Source organism: Sphaeramia orbicularis, chromosome 9 (genome assembly GCF_902148855.1).
Source record: "Sphaeramia orbicularis chromosome 9, fSphaOr1.1, whole genome shotgun sequence".
Lineage (NCBI taxonomy): Eukaryota > Metazoa > Chordata > Actinopteri > Kurtiformes > Apogonidae > Sphaeramia > Sphaeramia orbicularis.
Window position 1 is genome coordinate 44,743,775 of NC_043965.1, and position 16,957 is coordinate 44,760,731.

At 37.7% G+C, this 16,957-nt stretch overlaps 1 protein-coding gene across 1 annotated transcript in view; it reads left to right on the top strand.

Moving 5' to 3' along the window:
• The first annotated feature begins 14,471 nt into the window (after positions 1-14,471).
• The window catches only part of nsmfb (NMDA receptor synaptonuclear signaling and neuronal migration factor b), a 159,302-nt gene continuing 156,816 nt past the window's right edge, over positions 14,472-16,957 (top strand). The window contains exon 1 of the mRNA XM_030144610.1: positions 14,472-14,696. Coding sequence (XP_030000470.1) covers positions 14,626-14,696 — 71 coding nt within the window. The 5' untranslated portion in view covers positions 14,472-14,625. The remainder of the gene's footprint in view (positions 14,697-16,957) is intronic.

Consider the following 16,957-nt stretch of genomic DNA (forward strand, 5'->3'; position numbering starts at 1 on the left):
GGGGCCACATTCACCCTAATATGATCTGAAGAGGGCCGGACTAGTAAAATAATAACAGTGAAAAAAGTAAAATTAAATTATGATATTGTTAACATCTACAAAAATCTGAATAACATGAACAACTGGAAACATCTTACGAAAAACAACTGCAATTTTAACAATATTATGCCTCAGAATATTAGTTTATCCTTTACACATGTGTAAAATTGTATTCACTTTTCTTAAGACATTTCAGGTTATTCACATTTTTTTAAAATAACAGTTTTTTAATATAAACATTTTCATGTAATTTTACTTTTTTACACTAAATCAAAGAGAAAATTAGTTTTTTTTTTCAGTTTTTATAGGTTTAATATGATAGTATTTTACTGGTCTGACCTACTTGAGATCTAACTGGTCTGTATGTGGAATCTGAATTAAAATGATTTTGACATCTGTGATTGTTAATGTCTTCAGTGTAATTTTTGTATTTCACAAATCCATCCTACGGGCCAGATTGGATCCTTTGGCGGGCCAGATTTGGCCCCCAGGCCACATGTTTGACACCTGTGCACTAGACTCTATGCACTGTTTCATGAATCGGTAGTAACACAAGCTAAAGAAATGAGCCGAAAACAAAATTCACTGGAGAACTTTTTCGGGAAGAAATGAGGAAACGATGAGGCTGCAGAAGGGTCACAGACTGCCTGCAAACACAAAGCTGCATTTAGAAGGAAATGTCAGGATTTTCTGTTTGTCTATTAACAAGATAACTCAAAAAGTTATGGCTGGATTTTGATGAAATTTTCAGGAAATGTTACTGGCACAAGGAACAAATTACTAAATTTTAGTGGTGATCGGAGGGGACTGATCTGCCTTGGCAGACGTCTACGCTCTCTGAGTGCTTTTCTAGTTTATATATTTCTGATAAGAATCACCTACATATTGATGCAGTTTCCAAAGCTAAATACTGTGATATTAATGTGTTGCTTTGGTTTCTTGATGTCCTTCTTTTGCTTTGCTGAATTGTTTTTGCAAATAACACACTCCTATAGCAACAGTGTATATGCCCTCTCTCTCTCTCTCTCTCTCTCTCTCTCTCTCTCTCTCTCTCTCTCTCTCTCACACACACACACACACACACACACACACACACACAGACAAACGCCTGAGTGTTTTGCATTGCCTCGTATGTGCCAGTGCAGTGCAGTGCTGTCGCTGTACATGGGTGTGAGAGCCAAACACTCTGCTTAAATATTCATAACGTCTATTTGTTAACGTGTTCCGATCACCACAGCCTGACTGGCCTCACGTGCTGGAGGAAGAGGAGGAGGGGAGGCGGAGCGAGAGGAAAAAGAGTAAAAAGGGGAGGGGGTGTTGAGTGTGAGGGCAGGAGCAGAGTGATGGATGAGCGGTGAGGGTTGTGGTTTGTCGCGTGCATACGTCTGTATAAGTGAGGAGTTGAGGTGACTCTGGTTCCGGTCAGGTTTGGATGTCTTGCTGAAATCCCTTTCTGGGCATGGGCAGTGTGATGCTCAATATGTTCATTAGCAGTGGTGTAGTGGTCCCAGGAGAAGTGGGTATACTCTCAAGTTTTGCCTTTTTTTTTTGGAAGTAGTCCAGAAAAAACATCTTGTTTTAGAAACAGTGACATGTCAGACTACTCTGTTTAGTTTACCCAAAAATCCGTCAGTAGTATTTGCTCACTATTATAAAATTATCATGACTTGATCAGGAGCAGATTGTAGGTTTTACTGGTCACACAAGCAGCTGCAGGAATGGAAATGTATTCAACATGAGGCAGACATAGGATAACATTAACCTTTCATAACGTTAGCCTTTTAAATGTTAGCCTTTCATAACAGTAGCCTACTCCCACAGTTGAACTATTGGCGACAAAATCTCTTATCTAAATGTGCAGCCATATTTCCAGTAGTTTAAAACAGTGACTCATTCTGAAACCACCTTAAAACTTACCTCAGAATTATGTATTCCATCAAAGTAGGTTCTCTCAATACTTGCCTCTCACTTGAAATATGTTTATTCTGCCTTCCTTCTTCACATTTCCAATAATCAACCATCTTTCAACGAGACGTGCAGTGACCTGTCAATCATCTGGGGTGGCACTGGCAGCTTAGGTGTCCAATCAGGTTCCAGAAGTGGACAGCACTAGTTAGCAATATTTTCCTTGGCATGACCCGCCCTACTCTGCCTCTGATTGGCTCATCAGTCTTCATGCCTAAAATTAACCAATCTAATCAGTGAAGGCAGCGAGTACTAGCCAATTAGAGGCAGAGTAAGGCTGGTCATGGCTTCACCATCCTAGAAGAAAAAAATAGCAGTTTGGCTCAGATACTACTGAATGTTGCACATCGGGGGGATTTAGAAGTGGGTATACGCAATGATGACTGAAAAATAAGAAAGTATACTCCAAATACCGTTTTATACCCTGGACTACACTGCTCATTAGGACAAAGATATCAAAATTTCACTCATACGGTTAAAAAAAATCAAATAAGAGCAGTCACAAATGTGCAGGCAGCTTTGAACTCTACCTGCTATTACTACGGATGCTCATTAGTCAGCATTTGCATCATTTATCCGGGTTCAGACCTCTACCCTCAATTGATTATGGGGGTCTGAATCTGTATCTTGTTTTCTGTCAGGCAGCAGTATCTGTGAATAAGAACTGCCTGCTGCTGTGAGTGGAAATAAGATGCAGAAAAGTCAAATCTCTGGTGCTGCTTATTAGCATTTTCTTCAAAAATATGTAAGCTGTATTTTATATGCAATGGGAATAGGTCTGCATATGATTAGTGGGAACAATCTGATCCAATCGGAGTTACAATAATTATTTACCCGCCGGGCACAGGATATACATTTGTTCTTATGAAATCCTTCTGGACTTTGTCATGCCACCACCAAATAAAAGAAGAGACATCGTGACTTTATCCACCGCCCAGAGCATCAGTAATAGGTAAAAATAATAATTAAAAAAAAAAAAAAGTCAGAAGCCACATCATTATCTAACATCCCTGATATTTCAGCTGAAGTTAGTGTGAACTAAAAGGTGATCTGGCTGCTCTTCCCTGCAGACCAACAGTAGGATGTCAGTATGAGTCAACTGGAAAAGAGGGGGATGTATCTGACTGGGAGATACATGTCAGAAAAAGTCACCGTTAATGAATGGTTTTGACTAAAATAGAATAGAATAGAATAGAATAGAATAGAATAGAATAGAATAGAATAGAATAGAATAGCCTTTTTTGTCATTGTGCTACTCCAGTCAGTGCATCAATATTAAAGGAGTGATATTTTGCTTTTTTAAATGGAATTCTTCATTTTAAAACATTTCCCTGTGGTCTACATAAACTGTAAATGCTCTGCTTGGGTTGAATTCTTCATTAATTCAACTCCACAGGTCCATCTTCAACCCTATTTCTGAGTAATGACACCAGAAAGGTGGTTTTGAGCACTGGCCCTTTAAATGCAAATGAGCCACTTCAGGCCCCACCCCCTCCAGGTTGTTGGCTATGCTGCCCTGTCCTTTTCAGCCAACAACTGAACATTTTAGGTAATTGCTTGAAGTTTGGACATATTTTCAGTATGGACTACAACCGCTGCTGCTGACAAACAATTATGAGAAATGTTCGTCGGAAATCTTGACCTTATATGTGCAAATGTCATCGTATAGCTAGTTATAGACGCAACAAATTAAGCAGGAATTAAAGCAGGTTGTAGAAATCCACTTGCCCTTGTTATATCATGTGTAGAATGGTAATGTGTTCTAGCCTGAAAAGTACCAAGACAATCAGACAGCAAATAGGTCATTTTAGTAGATGGAGGAGATTTAACTTGACTAATGACTCAGGTTTGATTTCCGGTTTAAGTGGCCTTTTTTTCTGCTGATTTTAGACCCGGGTGGGGCGTCTGACATTGATATAAATCGGCCACTGGGGAAACGTTCAGAGTGCAGAATTCGGACCACAGCACTCAATACACTGAACTGACACAGAACTGAGAGAAGTAACACTGCTGCATCTAACATGTAGCTCCGCCCACCTTCTCCAGCCTCCAGAGCAAAGAACACCTTAAACAACATATAGAGTATTTACAACAATAAATCCTATTCTGTCCTATATACTATCATGAATTTGTTGTTTCTTCCATCACTTGCCACAGTACTGTGGTAGTAAAATGCACAAAAGAATGAACTGAAGTATACGCCATATATCACCACAGTACTGTGGCAACAAGAGGATAATGAGTTCATGGAACAGTATCCATGATTGGGTCTAGTACAAATGCTAACATTTGATTGGTCTGCGGCAATAGACAAACTGATATTTCGTGCCACAGCACTGTGGCAGTAGCCATTACATTAAAAAAATGCATTGGTAAAAGTAAGCAATAAGCTCTACAGCATATAGTTCTGATGGATCCTAAAATTCTCCAATGGAACTGTTTCTGAATTTAATCCTACTGATGGGAAAGCCAGGTCAGAAATTCTTCCTAGGTCACTTTAGACAGAAACAACAAACTGCTTTTAAAATCACTTTGACTAGTGACTGAAATATGAGTTTTGTGACGGAGCATTTGAGAGTCTGTATAACACCATACAAACAGTGGGTAAGTCAGGAAATCAGCTGTTCCTCCCCCATCTCCTGTTCAGCTGTGATAATGAACCAGGTGTAACACCTCTGAAGTCTAATCCTGTGAGACATCTTATTTCCATTGCCGTGATGACTGATAGAGGCACAGTACGGTTCTGTGCTGTGCTATTCTTATCATACAGTATTAAAGCTTAGAGCGGTTGGAAAAGGTTCAGGGAGTTCTCTGGATTCTTAAATCACTGCGTATTAAGGTTGCAGATATATTCTCCTTAAGAATTTCTATTCAAATACGTACTTGACATTAATGATTGTTATTATGGACTGAACTGTGATGCATTCGAGCAAGATACTCAGGTCCAAAACAGACTTTTTCACTCTGTCACTCTTGCTGGTCCAAGGTGAAGATAGTATTAATCAAATTGTTGTTAAGATGGGTAGAAGTATTGCTGCTGTTAGGAGATGTGCCACCTATCTAACACCTGCTATTTGCACACAGGTAGTACAAATTATTACCTCCGCCAAGGAGGTTATGTTTTTGCCAGGGTTTGTTTGTTTGTCTGTCTGTCTGTTTGTCTGTCCGTTAGTGTGCAACATAACTCAAAAAGTTATGGACAGATTTTGATGAAATTTTCAGGGTTTGTTGGAAATGGGATAAGGAAGAAATGATTAAATTTTGGTGGTGATCTGGGGGGGGGGGGGCAGACCAGAAAATTTCATCAAAATCTGTCCATAACTTTTTGAGTTATGTTGCACACTAACGGACAGACAAACAGACAGACAGACAAACAAACCCTGGCAAAAACATAACCTCCTTGGCGTGGGGGGGCCCACGGGGGCGGGGGGGGGGGGGGGGGCACTGATCAGCCTTGGCGGAGGTCTGCGCTCTCCGAGTGCTTCTAGTTAACTTATAAAATTACAAACAGCTCAAAATAGGGCAGATAGACATACTCTGGATTGTTCTTTTAGATCTAGTGTTGACTGAATACATTCTTGTCTTAGATTGTGGAAGCTTATTCATAGGTTATCTACCAGCTTATTGTTATTTATTCACAACATTATTTACACCAAGTATCCTACAGCTCTTACTAATCAAATTGGACATAACTCTGATGTTCATCACTACGGTACCAGAGCCTCAACTCAAAGGCTACTTACATTACCACCCCAAACACTAATTCAGTGAAAAGCACTGTTGTATATAGAGATATTTCTTTATGGAACACTCTTCCCCTTTAAATATTAGAACCATCTCAAATAAGAAAGCATTTAACCTCCTGAGACCCAGCAATGCATTTCTGTCCTCTGTAGGGGACAAAAGTTTGACAGTTTTACTTAAAAAATGCTGTCCATTGCATTCCATTAAAAAAATAAATAAATGAATAAGAATAATTTAAAAAAAAAATGCATCTGAAAAAATGGTTGCATTATGCAGTTTCCAATTAAGACAACTGTTTAATGTAATAAAGCTAAAAATGTTCACTTTCCTGGGTCTCAGGAGGTTAAAAAAAACATATAAATTCACTATTCAGGCTTGAGAGTCTTTTTATGTTACCATTTTGGGATTTTTTTTCTTTCTCTTCTTCTTCTCCTTTCTTTTTTACTGTAACTAGATCTGTGTATTGTTGTTTTGTATCCTGAACTTTTTTTAAGAGGACCCCAGGAAGACTAGCTTTTGGCTTAATTCAAGCCAAAAACAAACAAACAAAAAAAAAAATCTGCCAATGGAACAAATGAAAATTATCTTTTTTTTTTTTTCTTAATTCAAGATTTTATTTATTTTTTTTTTTTTTTGCTTAACTTAGAAAAAATATCTGCCAATGGAACAAATGAAAATTATCTTTTTTTTTTTTTCTTAATTCAAGCAAAAAATCTGCCAATGGAACAAGTGAAAATGATCTTTTTTTTTTTTTTTTTTTTTTTGCTTAATTCAAGATTTTTTTTTTTCTTAATTCAAGCAAAAAAAAAATGCCAGTGGAACAAGTGAAAATTATCTCTCTTTTTTTTTGCCTAATTTAAGATTTTTTATTTTATTTTATTTTTTGCTTAATGCAAGTTTGTTTTTTTTTGCTTAATTCAAGCAAAAACATCTGCCAATAAAACAAGTGAAAATTATCTTCTTCTTTTTTTATCTTTTATCTTTTTTTCTTTTTTTTTTTTTTGCTTAATTCAAGATTTCTTTTTATAAAATAAGTGAAAATTATCTTGGTAAGATTTCTTGAAATAAGATATTCAAGATCCATTGTCTAAAAATAAGTTCTTATATCTCACTGAAAAGTTACTCTTTATGTGATTATGTCTTATTTTAAGTGTGATGAGATATTTTGACTAGGAGTGAGAAAAATACATTTGGTAAGATTTGGATTTTTTCCAGTGCAATGTTCTTGTTTAGCAGTGACATTCTTACACTTTGTTTCATATAAGTTTCAGAGTCACTATTTTCCATCTTGGACATGTGGAATTATAACAAACCAAGTGTCAGACTGGGGAGGTGAACTGTGGATCTTCCTAAAATCTGAAATGTGATGAGGATTACCTGTGCAGTGTAACCTGTTATGAGGGCTTGCGTAATCATATCAGTGTTGGCTATTTTGCTGAGGCAAACAGAGTCAATTTTCTTGTATAGTTATTTTTTCCTGATTGAATGTAAAATAGATTCTGTACCCCTACAGAATACAGAATATCCTCTATGATTCTCAGGTCAATAGACACTTTAATTGTATTGGAAATGAAAGTCAGATACTCTTCTTTCTGTTTATCCTGCTCTGCTTTTGTTAATCTACAACATTGTCCCCGGGTGTTCTGTAATTCCGTTATTCAAATGAACTATGGAACCGGCACAACCGAAAGCGTGACCTGGTTATTACATCAGCCGTCACTAGGCTGTGCGAAAAGAGAATGGGTAGAAAAGAAGAGTAATGAGGACCGTCTCACTACTTTCAGATTAAATCCGAGCTGATTATGTTCATCCCATGATAAATGAACATGATCTTTTGTCAATTCTGAAACAAAGGTGCAGATTGAACTTGAGACTTTGACAGATTTACTTCGATTTATGAGCTTCACAGTATTGGGTTAAAAAGTGACAGTGATCGTAATGACGCCCCATGGAATGAACCTTTCACGAGCATTCCTCTACTGAACACTTTGACCCAGTGACAGTTGGTGAAATTATTTTTTGGGTGGGGCACAGTATCCAAGTCAGGTTTCAGCTGCACCAGAACCACATATCACCATGAGTGTTGTGAACCAAACAGTCAAAGTGCAAAACACAGGTTTAAAATTCTGACAAAAGGGATTTATTTTCCTGGAAAAAAATATCTTTACAAAACAAGTAACTGAAATCAGAGTTATAGGGCCCTTAAAAGAGGTTAACAAAATATATAAATATATATATGCACTACAGGTCAAAAGTTTTAGAACCCCCCCATTTTTCCAGTTTTGTATTGAAATTCAAGCAGTTCCAGTCCAATGAACAGCTTGATATGATACAAAGGTAAGCGGTGAGCTGCCAGACGTAAAAAAAAAAAAAAGGTAAGGTTAAACAAAACTGAAAAATAATGTACATTTCAGAATTATACAAGAAGGTGAACAAAAAATGGGTTAACAACTTAAATCAGTTCTGCAGCAATGGAGGTTGATCAAGCCTGGAAAGTTGGTGCTGCCAATTCCTCCAGGTGTCCCAACGTTTCTGAATTCCTTCCAACCCCCTGTGTCTGCATAAAAGTAGTGTTGGAACACACTTTGGTACCATACCGTTGTGAGAATTATTTGAACAGTATTGTACTACAGAAAGTAGTGTGTTACTATAAAAATGGAAAAGAGGAAAAGGCAATTAACGATAGAAGAGAGACAGACCATCAGAACACTTAAAAATGTAGGTCTGTCCTACAGAGAAATTGCCAAGAAAGTCCAGGTGTCAGTAAGTCCAGTTTCCTTCACCATCCAAAGGCACTCAGAAACTGGAGGAAATGCTGACAGAAGAGGTCTGGCAGAGCCAAAGACACAACAGGATCAGAAGACAAGTTTATGACAGTCAACAGCTGGAGTGAGAGGAGACTGACAGGACAACAGCTGAAAGCACAGTGAAGATAGTGGTCGTAGTAAGCAAGTCTGAGTTTACACTGTGAACAGAAGACTTCCAGTTGCAGGTTTGATCAGTCCATAACACCTTCTTCCAGTTTTCAGTAGTTCACTGGTGGTGTTTCATGGCCCAGACAAGCCTCTTTTTCTTATTCTGAAGTCTCAGCAATGGCTTTCTTGCTGCAGCTCGACCCATTAAACCTGCAACTGGAAGTCTTCTGTTCACAGTGTAAACTCAGACTTGCTTACTACGACCACTATCTTCACTGTGCTTGAAGCTGTTGTCCTGTCAGTCTCCTCTCACTCCAGCTGTTGACTGTCATAAACTTGTCTTCTGATTCTGTTGTGTCTTTGGCTCTGCCAGACCTCTTCCTGTCAGCATTTCCTCCAGTTTCTGAGTGCCTTTGGATGGTGAAGGAAACTGGACTTACTGACACCTGGACTTTCTCTGCAATTTCTCTGTAGGACAGACCTACATTTTTCAGTGTTCTGATGGTCTGTCTCTCTTCTATCGTTAATTACCTTTTCCTCTTTTCCATTTTTACAGTAACACACTACTTTCTGCAGTACAATACTGTTCAAATAATGCTCACAACGGTATGGTACCAAAGTGTGTTCCAACACTACTTTTATGCAGACACAGGGGGTTGGAAGGAATTCAGAAACGTTGGGACACCTGGAGGAATTGGTAGCACCAACTTTCCAGTCTTGATCAACCTCCATTGCTGCAGAACTGATTTAAGTTGTTAACCCATTTCTTGTTCGGCTTTTTGTATAATTCTGAAATGTACATTATTTTTCAGTTTTGTTTAACCTTACCTTTTTTTTTTTTTAACCTCTGGCAGTTCACCGCTTACCTTTGTACCATTTCAAGTTGTTCTTTGGACTGGAACTGCTTGAATTTCAATACAAAACTGGAAAAACTGGGGTGTTCTAAAACTTTTGACCGGTAGTGTATACAAGGGCTGTTCAATAAGTTCATGGCCTCACCCAGAAATACTGGTTGTTATAATACAGGATGTTACATTCTTTCGTGATGGGATAGTGATGCTTGAACATCGATGGACCAAGCGCATTGCTGTAAATGGAGATTATGTTGAAAAATAAAATATAAATTATTAGTCTGTGTTGTTCTGTTCTGGGTGAGGCCATGAACTTATTGAACGGCCCTCGTATATAAGACTAGAAGCACTCGGAGAGCGCAGACCTCCGCCAAGGCTGATCAGTGGCCCCCCCCCGTGGCCCCCCCCACGCCAAGGAGGTTATGTTTTTGCCAGGGTTTGTTTGTCTGTCTGTTTGTTTGTTTGTCTGTCCGTTAGTGTGCAACATAACTCAAAAAGTTATGGACAGATTTTGATGAAATTTTCTGGTCTGCGCCCCCCCACCCCCCCCCCCCACCCACCCCTGATCACCACCAAAATTTAATCATTTCTTCCTTATCCCATTTCCAACAAACCCTGAAAATTTCATCCAAATCTGTCCATAACTTTTTGAGTTATGTTGCACACTAACGGACAGAAAAACAAACAAACAAACAGACAAACAAACAAACAAACAAACCCTGGCAAAAACATAACCTTCTTGGCGGAGGTAAAAATGCTACCTAAACTATACATCAATTCAACAGACCTGCTAGACTGAGACCCTGGGACCACATATATACTAATGGATCAAACCCCAAGTAACACACAGGGGGAAAGTAAATAGACATAAACTAAGACTAACACCAAAAACCCTAACCCCCCCACCCCACCCGATGTAGAAGCTCTTGGTCTTGTCCATGGGAGGGACGTCAGCATAAAACCCTGTTCCACCCTCAGCCCCAACTTTTGTCTACAAGCACGAAATGCCACCCAACAGCCAGGTAAGTCAACGAAAAGAAAATGAATTAATAGCAAAATGACAAACAATGTAAACAAAATCTGCACGCTACATCTAGAGACAGTGTATTATCAAAGTGCAAATAAACCGGTTTTAAACAAAACAAACTATGAGTGTTGTGTGTAAAGCAAGTGACTGCAGCTCAGCTTGACTCAACATGTGGTGGTGGTGTTGGTGAGTGTGACTGCTGCAACCTTTTGTGTGGCTGTAGGGGCACGGCCATCACAACAAGGATACACCAAAGTACATGCACCACTATTTTTAGAAATAAAAATACACAGTATGGGAGTGGTTCCCAACCTTTTTTCAGCTCCTGACCCCATGTTAACATCACAAACTTCTGGCGACCCCAGACATTCAAAATGGAGATATTTTTATTTGCTAAAATTAATGTTTTTGATCATGAAATTGTTTGCAAATAAATGTTAATTTTAGATGACATTTAGTCTATATAATGTATATTATTATGGACGGAGGCAGAAAAGCCAGGTGTAGATTACTGCACAAAGTGAGAATTTGATTTTCCTTGGTCAGGATATGTACAGTCAGTCCAGCTTGGATTTACAAGGCTGACAATTAATACTGAACAAACAAGAACTCAAACTATGAATTATGAAAGAGCTGCAGCATCTGAAACCGACCACAATGAACGTTTGAAAGATAAACAGAACCACAGTGCTTCAGTTTCAGCTTCACAGTTTGTCATGTCTTTTATGTATGTAAAAAAGCTGGCAAAATGCCAGGTATTGATTGATTGATGTATTTATTTCGAACATGAATGTCAAACAGAAGAAAATAAATAAACACTTAAACATAAGACATATAATACATATTCGAAAAGGGGTGAGAAGAAGCACAACTTATAAACTCCCACCCCTTCTCCTTATATAATTAATACCAATAATAACCTTCCTAATCTAATCATATTTATACACTATGCCGTAATATGACTGATACTTACTAGTAAATAATTAGGTTTGTGGCTTTATATTATTATGAACAAATATAATATGATTTACATAAACACATAATACAATAACACATATATGCAAATACATATTCATACACAGATCTATACTTACACATATACACCTACATATATACACACACATACACACCTATACATACATATACACACACTTACCACATACTTGTACATCTTTATGTCACCCAGTGATCCCCAAGCCCTCCCTCATCCCTGTACCTCTGAAAAATTGTGTCTTTGTACCTCTTTTTAAATTCTTTCACGCTTGGACATTGCTTTAACTCTATATTAAATCCGTTCCACAAAATGTACCCAGTTTCATAGAAGCACCCAGATTGTAAGCATTTCATAATTGTATTCTGTTTTCTTGCACTAAAAAAAGATATCAATTTGGAGTTGATATTTTTTATTAGTTTACTCTGCTATTATTCTACTGGTCCAACCCACTGACAATCACATTGGACCTACTGATGTTCATGTCTTTGATGGTGGGAGGAAGCCTCAGAACCCTGACAGAACCCATGCAGAACATGCACAGAACACTACATAGAACGGGCTTTCTGACTCAGTAAAACTGTCAACTTCAAGGACTGTGAAACAAAGTCGTTTTACACTCTTTTTAGTGTAATCTATGAACCATCCCTACTCTGGAGCTGTCAGGAGTAAGAAGTGTTTTATATAATAAGCAGAAGCTCCAAAAGTCTGACTTGGCAGGTACGGGAGCATCCATCACACCTGTCAATCAAAGCCTAGAAAGATGGAAATCAGTTTGTTTCACCTGAGATCTTATTAACGGAGGAACTTGACCACCAGAGCACTCATTAGATGGTTCAAGTAAAACAAATGGGACCTGAGTGATACCCGTTAAAAACACACTGACTCAGTACTTTTTCAGTAGTTATTAAAAGGACCCAGGGCCTTTTACAGCAGCATCTAGTGGCCATCAGTGGTATTGCATCACATCTGTGTTGACCTCATTTTAGGGCTGGAGTCCTTGCCCTTTGGTTCCTCATAGGGGTGGATGTAGGGTCACAGATCTTTTAGACTTATGCTCCACTCGACACTGGGTTCAGCTCAGACACAGAGGACAGAAACAACACAGCAGAGTTTTCTAAACTTCTAGTCTGGAGTACAGCAGTGTGTTTTCTGAAACATGAAAAGATTCTTCTGGAAACTAGGGCTGCACACAACCAAAGACTTTCCTGTTTGACTTGTATGTTAGTTGCAAGTATTCAGAGACTAAAAAAATCTCATTTTTAGACAGATTTAATTCTACAGTTCCAGTTCAGACCCACATACACAGAGTGGACTTGGTCTTCTATGACCTTTCTTTTGTCTTAGGTATTTTACTTTCTTAGGGTTGTCCTTTACCCTCTCCAAATGATAACAGTCAAAGGGTCTGATTTATTAAAGGTGTGGGAGACTTTCGTGATGAATTATTCATCAAATCTGTCAAACCTCAGTCATATCCTCAGTATCATGAATCTGTAAGTCTTTCTGTGATTCCTCACCTGAATCTCTTGCATTAAGGTGAACAATTTCAAAGTGCCATCCACCATAAACAAACCCCGTGTGTTTACATTCCGAACCAGGAAGTAACTCGGGCATCTTCGGAATTTTTTTGTCGCGACGTGCATTGTGGGAAACGGAGGCTTGTGCTGCCGCTGCAGGCAGCTGCGCGAACCTCCCTGCAATTAAAAACAGTTCCTGTACTGGTAAATTACATTGAGCTAACTCCCTGCCTACGCTGTAAAAAAGGATTATGGGGGTTGGTAAATACAAACCATGGAAATCAGTTACATTTTAATCAACAGTAATAGTTAGCCAGTGAAATCTATTGGGACTGGTTAAATTCTACCTATTTGTTAACAGTAACAATTGCTACTTAAAATAATACCATAAAATCTACCCCATAATATTGTGATGTGTTGGAGAAGCAGCTGGGGGGTAACATGTTTGAATGTAAATCAATTGCTTGTTATTATTATTAAACAGTGTTTTGTTTTTTTTTTTTTTTTTTTTTTTTTAACTAAACAGTTTTTTTTTTGGCATATCTCCATGAAGTGAGTAATGCATGGTATTAGAGTGTGTTAAAATGTGAGAAAACAGATTAGAAGCAGTAATTTTTTTTTTTTTTGGGGTATTATTTCATAGTTTTCAAGTGATGTATCAATAAATACGTGTTTTTTTGCTTCAAAAATCAAATGCATGGTGTCAAACTGCATGGACATTTTTGGATCTCCATGAAAAATAGATTCATAACAAAATTTTCAATCGCATTGTTTTTTTCATGCCTAAAGAGGAATAAAAACACTCAAGAAAATAAATCTTGATTAAGGTTCTCACAATTCATGTATGAAAGGGTTAAAACAATAAAAAATAAAGCACAAAAAAAATAAATAAATAAATAAAACTTAACTTCCCATGGGCCCCCCTCTCCCTTAGGCCCCCCCACAGCTGTGTAGGTTAACACCCCTGATCAGCGGCCATGGTGACCACTATGCATGAAAGGGTTAATACACTTAAATTTTCATTACTCATTACTTACTTTTTTTTTTTTAAGGCAACCGGTTTCCTCTTTTTTTTCCTGTAAACTCTTCTTCTCAGCTCTTCAGTGTCATTCTTACCTGTTGGATGTAGTTTCCACACCTTTTTACGCACCTGTACTGAAGCAGTGCGCCCACCCCCCAGACCTGTCCCAGCCGTGCAGGAGGCTGGTCCTAGGCTGGTCCTCCTTATATGGTCTCAGTTTCCTTCCTGGAAGCTTCAGTCGGATGAAGGAGAGAGGAGCGAAGGGAAGGGAAGCGGAGCGGCGCAGTACACCGACCGCACTCCGGTTCCTCCGCAGCAGAAGCACCGCTGCGCCCTGCCGCTTTCTACAACATTCATTTAAAACACCCCAACCCCCTTCCCCCCTTCTTCCAAAAAAGAAAAACAATGACGATCACAATGTAAATGAGTAAAGTCGTGACACCGGTGGAATACGGATGCTTTTCTTTCCCCGTTTGATGAATTCTCCCGTGTTTTTTGCGTCAGTCTGTGGAATGGTCTGGTCGGTTTTCTCTCCTGGGTCGTTTCCACTTCAGCATGGGAACTGCGGTGTCCAAAAGGAAGAATCTGAGGAGTGATGCGATATCTTCCGTGGCCGCAAAAGTTCGGTGAGTGTGCCCGAGTGTGCGGTGCGGATCGCCGGTGTCCTCCTGCGCTCCGGTGGCTCACGGATGGAGCCACCGGAGGAGCGCACGGAGGACGCGTGAAAGCTGCTCCAGCCGGTACTCAAAGGCAAAGAAATGACAAATATAAATGCATTCTCACGGAAAAACTCCCATTTGTCCATCTGTTTCCAATAGTGATTTTCTATTTTTATTATTTTTTATTAGATGAAGATGGTTTTCCTGCGTGGAGCTTCTGCACTCCCTTGGCTTTGTTCGTGACTTTAGTTTTACTGCAGGTTTCATAGCTGTTTATTAAAGTTCACTCTAAATGCAAACATTCCTATATCTCATTTTATACAGGTAAATATCATGTATTAATCTCCAAACGTTCATATAACTCATTTTATATGGTTAAATCTGTGTAATTACTATGTATTAATCATGCAAACATTCATATAACTCATTTTATATAGGTAAATATCTTGTATTAATCATGCAAACAGTCATATAACTCATTTTATATGGTTAAATATCATATATTAATCTGCAAACATTCATATAACTCATTTTATGTGGTTAAATCTGTGTAATTACCATGTATTAATCATGCAAACAGTCATATAACTCAATTTATATGGTTAAATATCATGTATTAATCTGCAAACATTCATATAACTCATTTTATATGGGTAAATCTGTGTAAATGTCATGTATTAATCTGCAAACATTCATATAACTCATTTTATATAGGTAAATATCTTCTATTAATCATGCAAACATTCATATAGCTCATTTATATGGTTAAATATCATATATTAATCTGCAAACATTCATATACCTCATTTTATATGGTTAAATCTGTATAAATATCTTGTATTAATCTGCAAATATGTCCAGATGCATTATTACTCATGTATCTGAACAAACCTTTATCCAGGCTTTTATATGTCACCCTGCAAATCAGTTAGAGAACAACTTTCTAATATATATTTTAATGCAAACTCCTATTAAAGAATTTGGTGCAATGTAGAAATCAAACACGCATGGATTTATCATGCATAAATTAACAGTTAAATCCTTGTGCTTTCTGACTAGTTGACACCATGCATTACCTTTAGATAAGATATGACTTTATTGATAACACAGAGGGGACATTATAGTGTCTATAGCAGCAAAATAGCGAGAAAAAAAAGTGCAGAAGACAAGCAGAACATTCGAGAATCAAACAGTATCTGCTATTTATATTACTGTTTATCTGGTTGCCATTTGTTAAAAATGATTGAATTGTTTATTATATTGTGTTAATCAAGTGTAATTTGTATTAATGCACACAGTCTGTTTCACTTATATCCCATTAACATGATGATCACATCTTTAAGCAACACTCTACTTCAGGAAAGGCTTTAACCCCTAAAGACCCAGTGAATGAATTTTTCTCTCTATTTAACCTTTCCTAAGTGATTTATCACCATATATTATAATATTATCCTCTGAATTTAGCATTTTTTTTCCAGTGAAGATCATGCATTTTCCTATGTTTAATTGACTGATCATGTAGATCAAGGGTGTCAAACTCATTTTAGTTCAGGGGCCATATTTAGCAAAATTTGATCTCAAGTGGGCCAGACCAGTAAAATAATGACTCAATAACCTATAAATAATGACAAGTCCAAGTTTTTCCTTTTGTTTTAGTACAAAAAACCCCCAATTAAATTATGACAATATTTCCATTTTCCAAAAAGATGTGAATAACCTGAAAAAATTGAAATTTCATTTGAAAAATTAGTGCAGTTTTAACAATATTATGCCTTGACTTATTATTTATACATGTACATTACACACAATGTTACATAAACATTTAGTAACAGGCAGAATATTGTTAAAATTGCACATTTCAGGTTGTTCATCTTTGTTTTTATTTATGTATTTATTTGCATTTTATTGAGAAAGAATAGTTTAGTAAATGTAAATATTTTCACAGTGTAATGTTATTTTTTTCACTTAAATTTTTTCCACATAATTTTTCAGAAAGAAAATTTGTAGTTGTCATTATTTATGGGTTATTGTGTTGTTATTTTTACTGTAGATCACATTGGTCTGTATGTGGAACCTGAGCCACAATGATTTGGACAACCTGGACTGTTCAGGTTAATTTTTGTACTTTCATCCTGCAGGGCCGGAATGGAACCTTTGGTGGGCTGGATTTGGCCCCCGGGCCGCATGTTTGACACCTGTGATGTAGATGTTCATAAAAGCTCAGCGTA